The 22,363-nt window shown below is 38.6% G+C and overlaps 1 protein-coding gene across 1 annotated transcript; it reads right to left on the reverse strand.

Moving 5' to 3' along the window:
• Nucleotides 1–1,291: 1,291 nt before the first annotated feature.
• LOC142317771 (uncharacterized) lies at nt 1,292–2,065 on the reverse strand. Its single transcript, XM_075354321.1, has one exon. It carries the CDS (start codon nt 2,063–2,065, stop codon nt 1,292–1,294), a length of 774 nt encoding a protein of 257 aa, XP_075210436.1.
• Between the last annotated feature and the right edge of the window lie 20,298 nt (nt 2,066–22,363).

The following is a 22,363-nucleotide window of genomic DNA, read 5'->3' on the forward strand; positions in this document are numbered from 1 at the left end:
ATTGTCTCCAATTCGTATATCTAGTGACTGCAGTACACGTTTTCCGGTGAATTTAATGTATTTACATTTTTCAATTGAAAGCTGCAATCCTCTATCAGTGAGCCATCTACCAACTGTCTCTAATGCAGCGTTTGCCTTGTTTTTGACTTCATTAATCGTTCTGGCCTGCACAAGGATTGCCAGGTCATCTGCGTATGCTATAATTTGTACCCTCTGGAAATGTTAGCCGAAGCACACCATCGAAGACGATGACCCATAAAAGTGGTCCAAGGACTGAGCCCTGCGGTACTCCGGCGCTCATACTAAAGGATATCTCTTGCTCTTGCGCCTTGACTATACAGTTGCGATTTTTGAGGTATTCCTCTACTTGCCTTCTCAAGTACGGACTAATTCCCTTTTCAACCATGGCCGCATTAATATGTTTCCATGGAATCGTCCCGAAAGCATTCTTCACGTCTAAAGAGACAAGCAAAGGAATGTTTCTTGTCCGCTAAGTACCTCTTCTAGTTTCGTTAGCCCAATTAATCACCTTACCAATTGCCTGAACTGTTAACCTGCCTTTCCAAAAACCAAACTGATTAGCGCTTATTTTCGCACCATCTTCCACCTCCTGCACTATGCGGCCAGCCAACATTTTTTCGACCACTCTTCCCATCGTGTTGAGGAGGCTCAACGGTCTATATGTCAATTGTCCTGTATCGTTTGTGCCTTTAGGAAAAAATACAACTCTTGCCTCCTTCCAACACTCCGGGAAAGTCTTGTGAATCAGGCCGTGGCTGGCCACCTCGAGTATCTCCCAAGGTGCTTTCTTGATGAGATTCTTAATTAATGCAGCTGGTAATTGGTCCGTTCCGGGGTTTTTCTTGGTCGCAAGCATCCTGCCAGCACATTGCAACTCGCACAGGGCAAATCTTCTACTATCGCATTCAGTGGGGTTGCGCTCCTCAACAGTTATATGCGGGAACAGACTAGATACTTGTGTTTCAGCCCAATCCTTGGAGAGTATAGGAAGCCTTCTGCCGAACCTCTTTGTAACTATTTTAAACGCCATGCCCCACGGGTTACTATCTAGTTCAGCACACAACCTCGACCAGTGCATTCTCTTCTCTTTCCTTATAGTTTTATTAAGAGCTCTTCTTGCTTCTTTATAGTTGCTTACTGCCTCCTGATATCTCGAGCCACCCGCGGGTCTAAGCCTTTGCATTATACGTCTCCTGGTTTGTAGCGTCTGTCTAAGGAGCGCTATTTCGCCTGTCCACCAATAGACCATGTGTTTCCTGAGACCATTTCGCTACTCTCTATCCATCTCTTGCATAACGCTGTTGGTCAAAGTATCCGGCGTAAGATGTTCAGCCGCCTCTAGTCTGGTAGCCACTCTATTAGTAATTACATCTATTTGGTATGCAGAAAATCTAATCAACGAGGGTTGTTCATTCGCCTTAAAACTGACATCATTCAATGATATCATTGTGGCATAATGGTCGCTAGCTATATCATGTGGCATCACCTCCCAGTGCCACTGCTGACACCTCCATCTATTGTCAAGTATGGTGAGGTTCAGGATAGAGGTATGTCCCCTGGCCACAAATGTAGGCGTATCATCGTTAACGCAATGGCAGCCAACGGACTCCATCAAGTCTGTTAGTATTTTACCTCTCTTATTCGTACATCGACCGCCAGCCGCCACCAGTCTACTGTTAAAATCTCCTACCATGATGATCTTCTTATCCGTGTTATTGATTACCTCTTGTATCGTATCAAGGGTGCTAGTGAATTCACTAAGTGCCACATTGGGAGATATATAAACACCAATTATCAATGCCTTGGACGTTTCTAGCGCCACTGTGCCTTTGCTTCTAAAATTTAATCTACTTGCTATTCTGTTACTGACATCTTTAAGCACTACGTCACCCTCAGTGTCTTCATACCAGCCAAACCTAGCTGCCTCATAAATATTTGGCTCAGTAATAACCAATATGTCAACTTTGTTCTGCACAACTAATCTAGATACCAGGCTGTGTGATAACGTGCTCCTGTTTACATTTGCTTGTAATACTCTAATCATTTTTATTAATATTACATTGCCATGCACCAGTTCTATGCTCATGGCTGTTACACGTCAGACATTTCTTGGGCTCCTGACGATTCGCAATGACATGGTCTCTGCCCCCGCAATTAAAACACAGTTCAGATCTGTCAGGACCTTTACAATCCTGACGGCGGTGACCCGAATCCCAGCATCTGTAACATTTTTCCCCATCTTCTCGTATGAAAGCTCGGCAGTTCACCCAGCCGATACGTAAGCGCTGCTCCACCATCCTACAGGATGCCCTATAGGATGTGATCACCGTAATATTCTTGGTCTCCGCGAATCCGGGTCTTATTGAAGAAATCCTGACATCCTCCATATCACCAACTCTTGCCGTTACTGCCGCTAAGATTTCTTCTTCAGTGGTATCTCCTTCGACGTTTCTAATGTGAACAATGGTTAGACGCCCGGCTCTTGTTTTAAGATCCACTTTTAGGTCTGCAGCTTTATTTTTTTAAATACTCGTAAATTCTTCACCACTTTTGGAACCCTGAATTCTTACCAGTACCTCCTCATTTCTTCCTTTTTTTAGTGAAATTACATCTTTAGCATCATCTTTTGCAACCACCGTCTTCATGGCACCCAAAAGCTCAGCATATGTTTTGCCCGCAGCTTTGACAACTAACGTTCTACTATCCTCCGCAGGAGGGGTTGACTTCTTAATACGCATTTGCCCAGGCCTAACCTGGGTGTCAGCACCGTCCGTATGTAGAGTCAGAACTTTGATAGCTTCTTCTCTTTCCCTATACAGGTACGACAATATCTTTTTAGTATAATTTACTATACTATTATTCGGCAGTATATATGCTAATTCATTAGTATTTCTTTTAATTCTTCTCTGAGCTTTTAGTATAATAAGCATAGTATTCTTCTCATCCATGCTAGAGTCGTAGTTAATTTTATACTTCCTCCGCTTCACTTCTGTCTCCTCCCCGAAGACAGTTTGCTCATCCTTCATAATATCTCCCGCCTTATATTTGGGACTCCTTGTGTCATCATCTTCACTCACGCGGATTCTGCAAACATCTCTCAGGCTACAAGTATCCCCTACTCCAGCGGGCAGCTCAGAAACCAAACTCAGTTTAGCCCTAAGTACATTCGGCCATCTCTTATGTAGTAACTCAATATGTTCTTCATCCTCTAGCTCTTTTGTGAATATTTGTTCAATATCATCTTCTCTATAGGTGGATATCGTTTGTTTGGCCTGCATAATTAAGGTCAAAGGCGCCGACAGATCGGTCAGGGCATTTAAATCTTCATAGATCTTCTTCAGTTCCATTTCATGGGTGCCTATATACTTAGGCAAGCCGGACCCTATATGTTGCTTAAGTGCCGCCATCGTGAGCCCTAGTTGGTAAATCAGACTTCCCAATGTCTCTGGCAAAGGATCCTCCTCATTTGTGGACCCTTGCCGCGCCCTCTTTTTTCCCTTAACGTCAGTTTTCTTGACGTGACGTAAATTTTGTTCACTAGTGCTTTGCGTGGCTGTAGCTTCCAGCGGGAGCAATCCCCGTCTTCTCATGTTGTGTCACTGTACTCAGGGGACTGCCCCAAGTCCTATGAGTACCCACAAGCCTCGGTTCCCCAAAAAAAATTTTGGGGTGGTGAGGGGGAAGGAAAATGTATTATGCCAGAATTATAGAATTACAGTTAATCGGGAGTAACGTTTTATAAGTTTTTATTTATAATGCAGATTTTTTTTCAGTCTGTGCAGACCTGCGCGTATCAATGCATTTTTGTCAGTTAAAAACATAAGCGTGTCGAGGACGGAGAGAAAATACTCTCAATCGTGTCATATTTCCAAAGCCGTTGACGTTTACAAAAAAATTGAAAATAATTATATAACCTCGAAACTAACCAAACTGGTGATAATAATTGTCAGTTTGAGAACTTGCAAGTTTAGTTTGAAGTGAATAACTTGTACTCTTTCAAATGTAACAACTGTGGCAGAACATTAGTTAAAAAATATTCTGATGTCTGTCAACAATGTAAAAAGAATCCACAAACTTTACAAAAGCAAATAACATGAATCCAAGATCGGTTAAAATAGAGCTTCAAGGATGTACATGAACAGTGAACAGTTATTCATAAGTAAAGTATAGCCTGTAGTACAATTATGCAGAATAAAATCATATGAATTCCGGGGCAATATGCACACAAGGGGAATATAATCAATATTGTGCAAGATGTCGCTGAGATAGTTAATTCTTTGTCTCATACACCATCGACATTGGACATGATAATTTTTAGAAGAGAGTTTTTGAATGAGTATTGAGATTTCTTCGTTAGACGAGATAGAATTATAGCTTCTCTAACTGTTTTGAGGCTTAACAATCCTTATTTTACTTCTCTTTCTACTGATCAAAAAAATTTTTCGCAAGTTCTTGACGTTAATATTTGTAAGGAAATACCATCGGTAGAAGCATCAGAGTTAGATGAACAAAACGAACCTAAAAATGTTTATGAAAGTGTCATACCGAATGATATCAAATTACAAGAAGTTGATCGTATTCACCATGATATTAATAATGTGATTCCATGACCACGGCTACTGACAATATCAATGAATTTACATGCGAAGGATACATCATGATGGCTTTTCCAGCCTTATCTCCTTATAGATCAGCGGAATTGAATGATAATTCTCGCTCTAATTACACGAAATTGACAGTTCTAGAATATTTCCAATTTTTAATGCAATAGAAAGAAAGACGTTTAACTCAGAATCTGAAATTTTGTTTTTTGCATTAAATACAGTTCAACGAAACGATGCTTTCTAGCGAGGTTCGATGAACGCTAAAAATCCAGAATCTAATGGTATAGTGCATTAATTAAAAGATTCTTTTGTAAGCATTCCACAAATAGTGAAGGGCTTAAATGACTGGTGCTTTAAAATATGGAGATCAAATTCTTTTTGGTCTCAAAGCAGAGATGAACTAGAATGGATTTTATCAACTTGATGATATAGCGACATCCTGCCAATGACTTCTATCACATTGAGTGCTGCTGCTCTGTGGTGGGTTGATTTATCATGCAATAATTGTTGGCGGGGAGAGTGGTTCACCCGGGTGGCCATATCTTTTGACCCAATAGAGGATGGTGGATCTATTCATGTTGTAGATCTGGTGGCAGACAGAAAGAGTGCAGCTGTGAGGTAAGTCTTTGGGGTGTTTAAGATACTCGGGCAGCTCGAAGGTGAGTACAAACTGAAAGTGGGACTAGTTATTACTGAGTGCTCCAGACCTGTGGTGATTCGTGGTGAGGGAGTAGAGGGTGCCGAGCGGCAAGGATATGTAGTAGTCGTGGATTCGTCCAAGGGTGAGGAGGCAGCAATGCGGGATTTCTACTGTGCATTGTAGAAGATCAAGCCACCCGCAGCCTTCCTTATGTGTCAGCGTGCCGGGTAACATGTTGAGTGAGAACTTAAGGAAGGTTGCGGAGTACGTGGCAACGTGAACGTAGTGTAAGTACTCCCTTAGAACAGTCGGTGCCGCTGCTAGGGGTGTGGTGAATTCTGCAGGAAAGGAGCAAGTAATTACTACAGAGTCTCAAACACTAGTGGTTCGTGCTGAGAGGCGGAAATATGCGGATCTGCTGCGTGATGTAAAGGGCAGTATCACTAATGAGGAGGCAGGGGAGGTGCTCTCTGTTAGAAAAGGCATAAAGGAAGAGCTACGTATTAAGGTTAAAGCAGAGGAGAAATCAGCCACCAAGTTAAGGGAGGTCATACAAAAAACGTCCTCGAGGTGAAGGTGAAAGGAGGGAGCACCAGGTAGTGTTCCTGATGAAGAATCTCGATGTGCTGGCTATGGAAGAGGAGGTGAGGGCTGGTATTGCTACGGCTGCAGGTGTCGAGAATGGGGCGGTCAAGCTTTCCTCTTTGTGGAGATCGTTTGGGAGCACTAAGACGGTTTCCGTGTTTGTAGGGAAGACGATCGTCTACATGCTGTTGGAGAAAGACCGCATAAAGATAGGTTGAATACCTATCTGTAGGGTCTCGAAAAGATCATCTGAGGAACGGTGCTTCTGGTGTAGCGAGAATGGTCATCTTTCCTATAAATGTAAAGGAGTAGATCGCCGGAAGCAGTGTTATAACTGCAGCAAAGAAGGGCATATTAGCCGAGAATGCAAGGAGCCAGTGAAATGTCTCAAGTGCGAAGATGGGGGGCATTAACTAGGTGGCTGCAAAAAGAGGAATGGCTAGATTCCACCAATTTAATGCAAATAGAAGTAGGTTGGCACATTATGCTGCATAGGAGCTGGCAGTGAGAAGCCGAGCGGACTTCATTGTGATTAAGGAAAGATTCATCGCTGAGGTTGTGGCTGTGGCAGGGAGATGGCCTGGGTGATGATCACCGGTGACTTCAATGCAAAGTGCGTGTCATGGGGCGGTTTGGTCACCAGTCGAAAGGGTCAGATTCTTGAAGAGGCTGCAAGCGGCGCTGGACTTTCTTTTCAGGGTGATGGTTTGTTTATGTCCTATATTTGAGAAGGGTGAGTTGGCGCCGTTCATCGATTCCGCTTTCGTAAGTAAGAGGCCATACCGAAGGGTCAGCGAATGGTGTGTGTTGGCCGAGGAGACCTTTAACGACAATAAGGTCGTCTCATTCGTTTATGGAGCTGTTGGGAGTGTGGTACTGCACTCCTAGGATACGGAAAGTGGGTGAGCGTGTGATGCGAGTTTTCCGCTGTACTATCGCTGACAGGCTAAGGCACGCGTTAATGTCTGATGAGGTGACCTCCATTGTGCAGAAGGCGCTTGACGAGCTCCAGCCGAAATACTTTTCCAGGAACTGATGTGTTTACTGGTGGTGCGAGGAAGTAGGGGAGCTTCAGAGAGAGTGCCTTGGAGTAAGGCGGAGGCTGCAGATGCTACTACGAGGCAACGATAGGATAGGCATCCTTCAGCTAGGGAGATGCTCGGTGAAGCTAGGCGGGCTTACAGAGCAGAAGTTGGTCGTTCCCTCCTCGTTCTGACTAAGGAGTGCCTAGTGGACGCGATAGTCAAATTATTCCCCAAGGTGTATCGGGTGCCTTGGAGGGAGATTACCCTGGATAGAGTAGTTCCTCTATTCAAGCAGGTTGCAGTGGTTGCAGCAGCTAAGCGTGTCAACCAGCGGAAGAGTTACGGTCTCAAAGACACCACCGGCGAGGCAGTGTAGGTATTGCCTCAGGTGGCTCTGGTGAAGTTTGTCGATGCATTTAATTACTGCTTGACAAACGAGTTTGTGCCAGGGGCATGGAAGGTTGCCCGGCTGGCTCTGATTGAGAAGGGGCATGACAAGTTGGGTAATGCTATTGGATTTCGTCCGTTGTGTTTGTTAAGCACGCTAGACAATCTTTTCGAGCGTCTCCTTGTGGTTAGATTGACAGCCGAGTTGGAAGCTGGGGTAGGCTTAAGTGCGAACCGGTTCGGGTTCCACAGTGGATGCTGTCGATCGAGTGATGCAGCTGGTCGATGTGACTGCCGCGGGCAGTTGACGGACTAGGAGGATACCCGTTGTTATCTTTCTAGACGTTGAAAATGCCTTTGATAGCCTGACCTGGCGTGTTATTATGGATAAGCTTGAGGTGCGCGGCGTGAGCGCGTATCTTAGGCGGATGTTGGCCAGTACCTGAGCGAGAGTTATGTGGTCGCCAGCGCGGAGGAGCTGTTAGTTACACATGAGGTGGAATATGATGTCCCGCAGGGATCGGTACTCGGTTCTTTGCTCTGGAATATTGCTTATGATGGTGTACTCGGAAGGAGTCACCGTAGTCGGCTTTGCTAATGAATTGATGGTTTAGCGAGTAGTTGGTGGCTAAAAGCGTGGTCATGGTCAACAAGAGGCTCGAGTCGTAGGCTGCGTGGAATGCCGTAGCTGCCATGGTGGAAGCCATTGTTCGCGGTAGGGAGGCGGACGAGGATGATTAGAGATCCTCTGATCCCTGTTCGTCACTCTGCATATGATTGGTTGTGCACCTTAGGGGCTCTTCTATATAGATTAATGAAATCGTCTTAAGCATCTTGTCATTTGATTATGTATATTTAGAAAACGGGTTGTATTCTTTGGGTACCACTGTAATTTGTGTTGCGATGGTGCTGACGTGTCGGATAGCTAGTTATACTATTTGTTTTGTGTTTCCTCTTCTTCGTATGTTGTGTTTAAGTGCAAACGGTGTAGTGATGGTGTAATCGTGCCAGATTGCAATGTGTCTTTTTTTGGTGTTGGTTGTATTATGCAATTTAATGCTTCTGCGTGTTCGTTTTACCGTGCTATGTTAAAAAAGAAAAATATGTGATGTATAATTCGGATGCTATAGTAATTCGTGTTGCGGTGGTGCTATCGTGCATGTTTGTACCTGCTCATATCGTGCGACGTGTGTTCGTATAGTGTATCGTATCGAGCATGTTCGTTTAATCGTACTACGATAAAAAAAATGTCATGTATACTACTAATTATACTAAAGGTTATTGTTTAAAATGTAATGGTAGTGAATATGTCTGCCGTTTCAAGTTTCCAAAAGCAATACAAGAAGAATAGATTTTATTGAAGAATAATAAAGAACGTTGGATGCACGTCCTTTATTATTAATGGTTCATCGTTTCTTGCAGGAGTGCAAGAAATTATGAGAATCTTATCCAGAACCATCCTTCTATTGCCCAAACTTGGAGAACGAATTTGCAGGTTATAATATCACTAAATGCACTGGCAGATTATGTATCCATATACGCTTCAAAATCAGATCCTGCTTCTTAACGTTTGCTCGAAATGTTTAAAGAAATCGTTCGATCATGAACTAGTGATAAACAGTCTTCTAAAGCATACGTTTAATGATTAAAAAAAACAGGCGAGGGAGAAATTGATGCTTGTGAAGCTTGTAATCTACTTCTGGGTATTCCAGTATTTTATTGTACGAGAAGTTTTCAAGTGATTGTAGTCGGATTAGAAAATTATGTTGCAGTTCGAAAAAATAAAAATTAAGTTACTAGCTTTTTTTCCATTGATTTCTACAATAAAAGGCATCACAATATCACTTTATTTGAATTTTCTAAATAAAATAATTTATAAAAATAAAAATAGAATCCTGACTTCAACGAATACTAATTTTTGTAAAAAGTTACAAATAATAATATTTTTATTTATTAATTAACGTAAAAAAGTATTTACAACAAATAACTATTTTTGAGGTCGGTGCCAACCAACACAAATTAAACATAAAGTTGTATCTCAACCGACCGATAGGCGGCTAAACGGGATTTCCTTATGTAAAATGGGATCTCGGTTGAATTTATTCTTTAAATTAGATCTAAGACAGTTGTGCCAAACCGCAATCTGCAAATCTTCCATTCGGCGGACTTTTTGTTTATTTAACAGGTGATTGGTCACAACTTCCTCCAGTTGATCTGAGTTTATAAACATTAAAAAAATGCTGATACTATCCAGGCAAGTAATACGCGCAGTTCAAAAAAGTATTTTTTCTAACAAAAATTATGAGACAAATGGATGATGACCAAAGAGCTTTTAAAGAAACTCTTAACAGAATTTCAAATTATCAACCAACATTGATTTCCAACTATCATCTTTTCGGTTTTATGTCAATAATATCTGAAATAACTCTTTTGAAAATGCAATTTTTATTACGGCAAACAATGCTGACATCGCTAAAATTAATCAATGGTCGCGCACGAAATGATCAAACATTTGGTTTGGTTAAAAATATTAATTTGAATTGCAATACAGAAAAGTAATATACAACGTGTTTACATAAAGTAAACATTTTGTATTTTAATGGAGATTATGTTCTGCTTATCACATGTTCAATATGACCACCATCACGTCTAGCAACTTCTTCAATACGAACTCCTATGTTGTTAATAACTCGACGACACATATCCTCGGTTATCTCTTTGTACACTTCAATGATCAGTACTCGCAGTTCCATTACTGTACGAGGATGTTTAGGGAAAATCTTTTTTTTTAGAAATCCCTAAAGAAAATAATCACACGGATTCAAATCAGCACTGTTCGGAAGCCAGTTTTGGTCACACAAAAAAAGATTAGGAAAGATGTTTGAGTTAACATTTGCGTTGAAAGTTTAATGCAGAAAATCTAAAAAAAACCATTAGCTATATGTGATCTGGCTCTATCCTACATGAATCACTCGTTTTCTTATTAAAACCCTTTTTTAAGAAGCTGAGAAACAGAATTATTACGCAGCATGTTTAAGTAACGTTCACTATTCAGTATTTGTTCAAAAAAGAATGGCCCTATTACTCCTTGACTTGAGATAGCGGCTCGTACCATAGTTCTTGGAGCGTGATGAAACTTTTCATTAAGCATGTATGGATTTTCGGAAACAGAAAAACGCATATTTTGTTTATTAAAGACCCCGTCTAGGTGAAAATGTGCCTCATCTAGAAACCAAACATTGTTCAACAGTAGGTTTTGGTTCACAACCCGTTCAGCGAATGCTATTATTTGACTTTGTTGTCAACCGTTAATTTAGCAACACTATTATTTTGTACGAATACAAATGCAAATCGGTTTTTAAAATTCGCTGCACAGATCGCCTAGAAATCCCAAGTTGTGCTACTGCTTTTCTTGTTGATTTGCCCGGGGATCCTCAGCAACGCTGCTGTGACAGCTTCGAAATTTTGTGGAGAATGAACATTTGCAGGCCGTTCGCGCTTACTCTCAAATACTGACCCATCACTATTAAATTTTTCGTAAAGCCTACGTATTGTTTTAAATGAGGACGACTACAGAGTTTGAAAATGTGCACAAAACCGATTTTGTGTAAACACCGCACTTTTTTTTTCATTAAAAAACAGCATGTCCCTCGCAATGGCTCACAGGAGGTCGTGGGATTGACACGCCTATTGGTATTTAGTTGCAATACCTTCATTATTGTTTACATAAAGAGATCCTTGTTTGTGCCCTCCACACTACATTTCCGGCAGGTCATCGGTTTCCTGCGACCAGAGTTATAAATGCCCTTCCTTGTCGCAATTAAAGCGACTGCGGAATCTATCCGGACCTTGACAATTTTGTGACCTTGTGGCCCACCTCCCACACATTTAAAGCATCTCTCGTCGTCAAGGCAGGGGGTTACCCTACAGGATACTACCCCTACGCATAGTCGACTTCTCTGCAGTACCTTATCCGCCTCCTCGTTATGAATAGCTAACGAGGCCACTTGCGTGTTAGAATGAGCAGATATTAACTTAATAGATTGCTTCCTCTCCTTGTCAATCTCGATTACGGCAGTTGTTATGGCATTCATATCTTTTGTATTTATCTTACGGATACGATCTCTCTTTTTTAATGACACCTTGAACCTCCTCCTGAAGGTTTTTTATAAGCGCCTCAGGGCCTTAAGCTTCATTTAACTCCGTTCCAGATGTCTTCTTTCTGCCCCTTACGAACAAAGAGAACTTCCGAGTCTAACTCTGTTCCTCCCTTGACCTCCTTAAGGAGGTCAGCGAAGGTCTTCTTCTCATGGTCTATCACCATCTCAGCCTGAACTGTTCTAGCAGTGTGGCTCCTCTTTCACCGATCCTTTATGTTCTCGACAGTTGACGCCCTATCCGTCGACTCGCTTGTCGAGTCTCTGGAACTAAATGCATACTGCAGCGCCTACTGCTGTTGGCTTTGCTCCTTTTGACCATTTTTTACCAACCAGGTACCACCAAGCAGTTTTTAACCTCAGCATGTACAACACCGTCAAAATCCGAGTCGTATGATACCCCACCCGATATAAGGAGGGTCCGAGGGGAAGTAAAATGTATGTACCCTAATCCGGGATCGGAATTTGGATACATATATTTTTATAAGCTGTCGGTGGAACGGCGGCAGCTTATATAATTATAGTTACCTCAAATCTAACTAACCGTGGCTTGCTGCCAAAACGCCTACCTTCGGTCAGTCAAACTGTCCAGGCGGACGCAAGCCACCCGGGTTACTAGATCCCCTCGGCCGTCCTAGTTCTCGTCCTTCGGAAACGAAGGAAGCCAGCAACAATTGCTCAATCTCTGCGAGTCCTCAGTTGACTCGTAGATCAAGGAAAGAGTTTACTCTCTTAAGTTCCCTAACAACTCTGGTACGTTCAGCTTCGTGCCGGGGACAGACATACAGGACATGGTCCACCGTGTCATCGACACTACAGTCCGGACACAAGCCGGAGTCAACCAACCTAAACCTAGCCAAAGTATCCCTAAAAGCACCATGTCCCGAAAGAAATTGAATAATATGCCGATTGGGGAAAACCCAGCTAACCGCTCGCAACTCCCTAACATTTGGAAAAAATATTATGCGTGTATCGACCAGTAGAAGAATCGTTCCACCTAGTTTGCCAAGAGTCAAAACCTTGGTCTTCAATTTCTCGCATACTCCCTGATGTTAGAAGGCCTCACTTCTTGGAAACCGCTGGCTATGTTGCGTAGCCAAAATGTTAAGGGGTTTTATGCCAGCGATCACAGTGACTGCCTCTCGCGAGTCAGGTTTGTAGCCACCGACAACAGCTAATAGTATAAGACGCTGGGCTCGCAAAAGAATATTCCTATAACATTGGAATTGTAAACAATGAGCCCAGATGGGCGCAGCGTACAGCATTATGGCCTCACAGACACCTTTGTAAAGAATACGCATGGTACGATAGTTCAACCCCCAATCGGGATGAATGTTTTTACGGACACTGAAGTAAGCATCGATGGCCTTCTTCGCTACAAACTGGAGGTGCTCCTTGAAGAGAAGCCTCAACAACGATAACACCCAGATACTTCTGAACGATAACATACTTAATCGGAAGGCTGTCGTTCACAACCCGCGGATGACGCGTTGCAGCTAGACGACCCTTCAAGAACATTTTAGTGGTTTTCTCCACACTGAAAACCATCTTATGCTGAAGAATCCACAACCTTAATAACTTACATGCCTGTGTCCCTCTGAGCTCTATCTCCGTTCAAAAGTTGCCCTCGACCAGCAGCAGCCCATATTCGGCATATGCCATGATGTAGCTTCAACTGGGCATCCGAAATCGCATGAGAGAATGGAACTCAACGACCCAGACGAGTAGACCTAGAACACTGCCGTGTGGACAACCTTTAGACAGGGTCTTTCCTACCTCCGAACTGCCGTCACGGAAACGACAGTTCTGGCTCTGAAGTAAGTCGAGAGAGTTCTGATCTCATTTAGCGTGCAACCATGCTGCTGCAGTTGAAACAAGGCAGAGGGTCACCAGAAGTTGTTGAACGCCCCGGATATGTCCAAAAATACACCGAATATATACTATTCTTCCTCAACCCGTACTTCTGGGAATAGGGTGTTCAGCGGGTTCAACTAGCGTAAAAGTGAAATTCTCTGCCAGTTCGTCTAATGGGACCTCGTTTAAACTTCGAGAAAAATTCTTGGCCTGGCCTCAAGAATGTTAGAAAACTTGGGCCAATCCGCCCGCCCGTGGAGGAAGCGCTCCTGCTGACCAGGAACATAACCCTTAAAGACATCGCACAGCCCACCTACCCAATCAAAAACTATTAGCTGGTGATCGCTTTTGCAATCATCGACTACCGACCAATTCAGAATCCTACCGTGAATATCCTTACCAATGGTAACAGCAATGTGGGTATCATGGAAGGCCCTCCGGAAACCAACTGTACTGGCGAAGGTAGTCAACACGCCGGCTACATTAAAAACATCAAACTGATGCTGCACGATGAAACCTTTAGTTAATTCACTGCCATCGTCCGTGATCCCACTGTGTCAAATAAGCGATTTGGCTTTCGCATCAACATCTATAAGAATAGGACGACCCGCTACCAACATAACAATTCTATCACATCTTTCCAAGTGCTGTACAGTGGGATCCCTCTACTGTGAAAGTACGAACTAACTACAACCAGGTCCAAACCATTCTCGGCAAGCTTAACAATGACATGATGCGTGTCAGAGGTTGGTCAAGGCAGATCACCCTTGACCAAATACGAATGCTGTAGAAGACCATCGAGGCTCCGTTTCTCAACAACCTCACCTAGCTCAACTTGGACAGCATAGGCTCCCTGGGCATTAAGTTGACCGAACCTAACCATTGAGAGAGTTGAAGTACATCTCAACTGCTCTCAAGTAGCAACCACACTCCTTACTATTGACTGAGTGCCTAAGATTCTTGCGAAAGCTTTTGCAGTTAACGCAAGACGGAAACTTTTTTACGGACAGTCGTCAGCTTATGACCCTCCTCGCCACAATGCGCGCAGACCGACGCATACTTACATAACTTGGCCCTGTGGCCAAACCTATAACACTTAAAGCATCGCTGGACGTCAAGGTACTCATTGACGCGACAGAATGCGGATTCAACGAAGATTTGTCCCTCCGACACGAACTTCTGGTGGAGACCGAGGGCAGCCCGGAAATCTCCCTTTAAATCTTGGCTTGTGGTCTTCTAGCCCTCTACCCGGTTCACTAATAGAACCTCTGGCTTCTTAGCCGCCTTGCTGACCTCGAGCTTGGTCTTCAACACGTCAGCGTAGCGCCTGGGCTGTGCTGGGGCTTGAACCACCTTTGTGACAACTTTCACCTCCTTGGGCTTGGAGGCCATAGCTTCGAATTCATCAACAACCGCCGTAAACGCCTCTTTGATCTTAGCTAGATGGGGAAGAATTATCTTCCTCATCCCCATACTAACGCCGCCGGGAAGTACCTTTAGCCAGGTACTTTAGGACCTGGCTAAAGTGTCCAGGTCCTCCTGGACTACTTTATCCAGTGGAGCAGAACTGCCAGGTCTGCCCTTCGCAATGCGAAATGCCTCGACTGCCGGTGTCGCCTTGATCCGGGTGGGTGCTTCCATATCCATCGCGCTGAGCTCGTCCTCAGAGGAGCTTGATGGCACAGGCTTCGGCTTACGCTTTCGCTTGGACTTGCGGACCTCCTGGAATTCGGACATGGCCGAAAATTCCCTACCATAACAAAAACTAACAAGAACTAAAGAGATTATCGCCGTCTTCCTTCTAACTGAAACTCTTGGCAAGCCCACAAATGTGACGACTGCCCGTAGCGAGCACGGGCAGCTGGGGACCTTCTGTATTCCCCTGTCACTATTTGTACCTATTGACCGCTACTGGATCGATTGGGTGCAATACGTAAACGTACGGCACGAAACCACAGATTACGGCCCCCGCTCTGAAAAGAGCGCAAGCAGGACTAGGGAAAATCCCTTGGTTGTTTGTTATAGGGTCTTACGACTAGGAGTTGTTGCCAACTTTCAGCTGCGATGAAGTAAGAAATAATGCCTAAAATGAACAAGCGCTAACGGTGTCCACAGTCTCATAATCAGCGAAGCCTTTATACTGTTGGAAGGTATACACACGACCAGCAGCCAAAAAATTACTAAAAATAGACTATAACACAGGAACTCTGGACGCACTTGAGGAGGCCAGAGTTGCAACTCTTACCACACTCATCACGTGGAGTATGGCGCCCTCGGTACTCTTTCCGGGATGAAACCAGTACTGATTTTTCATCAATAAGATATGTGATATCAGCCTCTCATTTATTCGCAGGTACAGAACCTTTTCGAAGAGCTTACCAATAAACGACAGCAACGTAAAGGAACTACAACAACGGATCCTTGTCACCTTCTTTAAACAACAATTTAACAATACCCTTCTTCCAAGTACCTCTAAACAGTAATTTCTTAAACACGCGTGTGATTGTTTTCACACTAACCCCAAGTGAGCGAACAAGGAGCAGTGCGGTTACTCCATCAAAGCCTGGGCCTTGCCCCTACCTAAACTGCAGATAACTTGACGCACTTCGGCATCGGTAATCTTCAAGGATATTGCACCTCCGCCAAATATTCATGAACTGCTATCACTTTTACCAACATAAAATATATTAATAATTATTAACCTAAACAATTATGGTCAAAACAAACTTGAATCATTTCGTACGTCACTTTTATAGAAAATATTAAGCAACCTATTTCGTATATATAAAGGAAGAAAAATACTCTTACGAAGAAATCTTTGGGCAGTAAAAGGTTTTAACAATAGTTCACTAGGAACAGTTACCTATATTCGTCTAATCATTGATATATGATTCAGTTGACTATAAAGTTAACAATGAAAATATGTTATTGTCCATACTCGTGTACTTTGAAAAATATACTGGACCAACACTGTAGAACAATTTAGTATCCATCTTACCAATTACTTCTTCATTTAAAAGGGAATACATTTCTAATACACGAAAACGATTTCCTATCATGCTTGGATATGCTGTTAATATTCACAGAACCCAAGGAATCACATTAGATAAAACAATCGTTGATATTAGCAATAAAGAGTTTCAAGTGGGTCTAACTTATGTTAGCCTACCAAGAGTCAAGACATTGGACGGATTGCTTATAAAACCTTTTGCAACATTGTTCATTACTAAAAATTAGCACTAGCTCTTCAATCAACACTATCACGACGAAATGAGTTGCAAAGGTTGTTGAATGTAGCTGGTAATGAAAATGATACATCATTAAACATCGTTGAGATTATCCATTTCTTTTTTGAATCATGTGAGTATTTTACTTCCAAAATACATAATTCTATAATATAAAATATATATGTATTTCCACATTTTATTTGTTCATATACCCTCTGAGAAAATATGTAAATATTAATTTCTCAAGAAATCATTTATCATTGATGAATAATTCAAATTTATATTTACGGAATAATTTCGCGATGTTGCTTTGCCCTTTTTTGTGAGCAAACACGGACATATGTAATTACTAAAGCTTTAAAATTAGTAAACCTTAGTTTTAGTTCGTCTAAGTATTGAATATATTTATTTCCTCTGGAATAATAAATTAAAATCGTAAAGCTTGTATAATTTTGTATCTACTCTCATCAACAATCATTTTTTATTTTTACACTTTCTAACAGAGTTTATTCAGTTGTAATGAATTAATTATGATATGGTGAGATCGTTACTTTCCCGTTCAAATTTAATATAATTTATACAAATAAAACGATGCCGTCAGCTTTGCTGGTACTAGACGATAAAGAATAACTAATTAATTAATTTTACCTGAATATCGATTAATGCTCTGCTATTTGTGACTTTTTTCTTCCAGTTTCAATAATTTTTAAAAGTATATTTTTAAATTCTTCAATGAAAAACGAGCAGTTAGTTGCATTCATATTTAATTTGCGTGCAACTATCTTTTTTTAACCAAGATATAAAATTACTTATCACTGAGTGGAGCTAATAAATTAAATGAATACATTGGTTTTAAAGGATAATTTGCACAATTAAAAATAATAATAAAAGCTGTTTTTAACTGTGATTTAAAATGATTATTTTTTGATATTTAATTTTTAATATTTTAATTTCAGGAAAATAATAACCTTATCGACCGTAATTCTTATAAAAACTTCCGACCAAGTCACGAGCTTGAAACTTTTTCTTGAGAAAAATTATGAGATAAAATGCCGGCAACTTGATCAAGGATACGGAGATCTATTTTAAATAGGATGGAACAGTGGCACTCGGGTACTCACACACACGAGTTCGCACACCAATTAATATTTCTTACCAGTTATAAATCACAATTTTACAAAATAATAAGGATAACAGTAAAAAAAGTATACAATTATTTTAAACAAAAAAAATATTGCACACAATAACTATTTACAATATTACACAAAAAATAAAGAGTAAATGATTAAGTTTTGGAAATGAAAGCGTGGAATATTTTATTTACTTTGTGGACTGCTTAGTTAGATAAGTTAGTGAGTGCTTAGTTACATAATTTTAATTACAGTGTGTCAAAATATTATAAAGTCATCTTTACAATAGGTTTAAAGTTTTTTCTTAAATTTAAACATTTTTTGGATTTACGTGTACATGTCAGGCTTCTATGAAGTAAGCATAATTATTTTTGACAAGTCTTTTCAAAATTTTGTGTTCCCTGATATTAAAAAAAAAAATACTTTGCAGATTTACGAGTATTTTACAAAAATAATTAATAGCGGGTTTCAGTCTTTATCGATCCCCGTCGATCTGATACGAGTATCAGATCGTATCGATCTGATACGCTTAAATATTGCACGAATTTTTTTTGTCGAGTCTAAAATAGTATTCACACAGACTTATGTGAGCGAACTTCTCCTGTTTAGTTCCGTCGTACTTTAAAGACTGACAAAAAATACTTGTCATGCTGCTGAACACAATTTTTTCAAATTTCAGTCTGAAAATGAAGGTTAAAATTAAACTTTCAGAGTATCCGTTGTTCTACGCAATTATTATATTTAACTGATGTCAACAAACTGATATTTAACTGATGATTATCATTTAAAATAATTCAAAAAATTAATAAATAAATAAAAAGATAAATAGAATAAAATAACAAAAAGTAAATTTACAAAAACTTTGAAGAATTTAATTACAAAATTAAAAGTTTATTTTGCAAATACTAAAAATTAGTACTATAATTAATACTAATTTTATGATTATATATGAAATATTTTTCATTTATGAATTCCTTGCCTTTGAAAAAAGAATACTGAAAAGAACTCTTAACATATAGTAAAATGGTTAATAGTTTAATATTTCTACGAATTTTGCTGTTTTAAACAACTGAGAAAACACGTATATTAGATCCATCACCGTATGAAAGCTTGACTTTTTTTTATCAATTTCTCAGAAGGTAAATATAAAAAATAGTGAACAATTTTTACTTGTTAATTTATCAGTTGCATTTGTTTAAAGTGGTATAATTAACACTATATCGGTTGAAAGAGAACGAAAACATCCAAATTCCGTTTAAATCTATTTTTTAATTGAATGAAATCTAATTACAAATATTACACGAATTCTAAAATAAAGTTCGTTATAACTCCCAAAAGCGCAGATTGCAGTGAAAAAAACATGTTCAGAATTTTCCATTTAAGCGTTTATTAAAAGTATTATTATTTTTAACAGATGACAGAACTTCTTTTTTTATTTATTTTTTTATAGAATCGGATGAATAAACAAAAAACTCGTGAGTTTAAAAATATGAGTTAAAAATAATCTTCTATAAGAAACAGGAATGCTGAAGGTTTACAAATTCTTTCGAAATTGATTGAAGTAGATGATAGTTATGTTATTATGTTAATTTAATAGCCTCATTATTGTTTAAATGTTATTTTCTTTGTTTCTATATTATATTATTATATTTATTACTATTGTTAATATTTTTTAATGTTCTAGATTTCTTTTCTTAAAGATTAATTTTTCGGTTTTGGGGGGGGGGGGGGGTGAGGGTGGAAGTCTTATATAATTATTTAGCCTTAGAGTTATTTCAAAACTTAACCGTAATTAAGTTTTGAATTAACTATAAGGAAGATTACCATACGTTTACTGTCATTTAAATATATATATATATATATATATATATATACAATTATTTTATTGTTGTAAGTAGAGTTAACTAAATAAATAAATATATAATTTTACTCATTCTGTTTTTTTAATGTGTTTTAAAATTACTAACAAAACTGAAATGAGATAGTGGTACTGATTAAGAATATTGATAAAATTAGAGTTGTGCATTTCTCCTACACTGAAATTCTAATTTAAGATTTTATTTTAATAAACACGTGCAGAAACCATTATTTCCTGTTTTATCATAAACATTTATGTAGTTAAAGAGGAAGCAATGAAGTCACCAAAAAGGTATTCCTTATCTAGTCCTAATTTTTATCAATTCTTTAAATCTTGAACATTGTTTTATATTGTTACTAATATTTCACTATAAGTGGTTTTAAAATAAAAAGGTTATTAATTTCTGACTTTAAATCGTTGTCCCTCTTTGTAGATTACATATATATTTTTATTTTAAGTTTTATTTACCATCTGATTCATTCATGCAGAAACCATATAAAAACCAAGCTTCCATGGAAGCTTCTATTAATTGTTTTGTTATAAAATAAATGTCGTTAAATTTTTGGATTAATCTTTTAATCTAGTTAAAAATTGTTATTATTATGACGCATATTACAATTACATTACCTACACTATATAAATCGACCCCTTACGTTTTGCATGTAATAAATTTTTATTATTTCGTTATAGTAATTTAACATTTTGATTTAAGGATGTGCTGTAAGAATGTAAAGCGTGGAACTAAACTGATTCCAAAAAAAAAAGTTATTTCATACCTTATTAGTTTTTTGTATTATTTCTCTTCGTGAATGAAATTTGGCTTCTATTTTTTTGCTTCAATATTGCACCTATTTTGAGAGTAGATGTTCAAAATAAGTGACATTTTTTAATTTTTTTTGAGGGCTATAGAATTAATGTTAACGGCCGTAGGGGTAAGGGGTTAAGGCCCGTTTTTGGGAGTCCGTATGTAATGTTCGAAAAAAGTAGTTATATAACTACTTTTTATTAATTGTAATATTACAATTAAAAAATTATCCAAGTTAAAAAATTATCCGTGTTGAATGCGCAAACATTGTACTAATCTGATCAAAGGTAAATATCAAATTTAATTTAAAAAAAAAAAATACTGTATTTTTTTACTTTTGATTTCGCCACATAAGCTTGAAGAAGCTTGTGCGTGGGATGTAGAAATGGGATTTTTTAGCTTATGAAAAATGCCATGCCTGACGGAATTAGAACTCGGGACATCCGTATGAAAGGTTGAAACGCTACCACTTTTCCACGGAGGTCGACTGTACTGTTTTTTTAAAGATAGTAATAATTTTAAGAGTTAAAGATTAAGACGATCCAGAAATGCTGTTCTCGATATTTGTGTGTTATTATGCTTGTAATGTCGATAGTAATATTGAATACAATATTCAGCTAATCCTCCGAGAGTCAAATTTAACTATTACGCAATTTATAATCGATTTTTAACAGGGTTAAAACTTTATGTGACCATTTTATTTTTATTACATTCTTGTAGGTACATTCAGAAAAGTACTAAGTTTAATTAAAACTTTAATTATACGTATAATTTATGTCATCTATTTATATTTGTATTTATTCTAAACCAATCATATAAAATTTTTTTTATTGAAATGAATGAATGATTGTACACAGTTGTTTCCTTAATTATGATGTTCTTTTTATTTTGTTATTTTTTGTCTACTAAGTTAGAATATAGTTTTAAATGTAAAAAATTTTCATGATCCTTTTAAAGGGGTTATTTATTTTCTGACGGTTAACATAAGCTGAAACCACAACCATCTTCTAATATTAGTGCTGTAAAGGAAATTGTATATTTTAAGTGTTTGAGTAAGGTTTTTCCATTGCTGATGTGATTGTAAACAGATAACAACGAAAGAGAAAAATAAAGAGACAAAAGTCAGTATTTTATTTCGTTGGATTCTACATTAGGTAAACATATTTGTTTACAAAATGGCTGCATTGTATTTTAGCATTTAACCCGTTTCATGAGTACTTGGTAAGTAAATTCAGACGTAATTTGTGTATCATAACAATAATTGTATTATCCTTTTCATTCTAGTTATTCATTTGTACTTTAAGGAGATTTCCATGTTTTTCGTTAATTGTAAACATATTCCACTCAGCTTAAAATTTGCGTATCCAAAACCAAATCCCGAAAGAATCGCAGAAACTAAATACATAAATCCATTTCTTCGTCGCTAAATGACTTTTACTAAAAATTTAAAGTTCTCTGTTAAGTGAAAAATATATTTCTTTTTTCAATGCCAGCTAAAGGTGATAAAATTACTACTGATTTAGATATCAAATTTCAATTTTATCCGTAATAAATGTTGCACATGATAAAATGATAGTGTTTCATATTTATATTCATTTGTATTCTTTTAATTCACTGCAGAGGTGTTATAGAAGTATTTATTGTTAAAAATATCGCAGGAGATATTATTTGAAATTTTACTTTTTTCTCTGAAAAAGAAACTGCTGGGGATAAATGCTGATGTACCTAATTTTTTTATGATATTGTAATCAAAATATGTTATTGAACAACGCATCGTGAACGAGTACGATTTTCATAAAACATCGGGAACATAAACATTTGACAAATAATACAGATATAAGAGTACAAGTTTTCTTACTAATAAATTATCATTACGTACTAACGGAACACTAGAAAATATAAACAAGTTGTTGCATATAATAAATACAAAATCCTACAGTTTGCGGCTTAATATCAAAATCTAACACATTATTATCTTTTAACTTAATCGTAGAAAATCTTAACTTTAAACAAAAATTAAAAACCTTTAACCGAAATAAATCTGTAGCTATACTCATCTGTAGCACTTCT

The sequence above is a fragment of the Lycorma delicatula genome, chromosome 1 (genome assembly GCF_047948215.1).
Source record: "Lycorma delicatula isolate Av1 chromosome 1, ASM4794821v1, whole genome shotgun sequence".
Taxonomy (NCBI): Eukaryota; Metazoa; Arthropoda; class Insecta; order Hemiptera; family Fulgoridae; genus Lycorma; species Lycorma delicatula.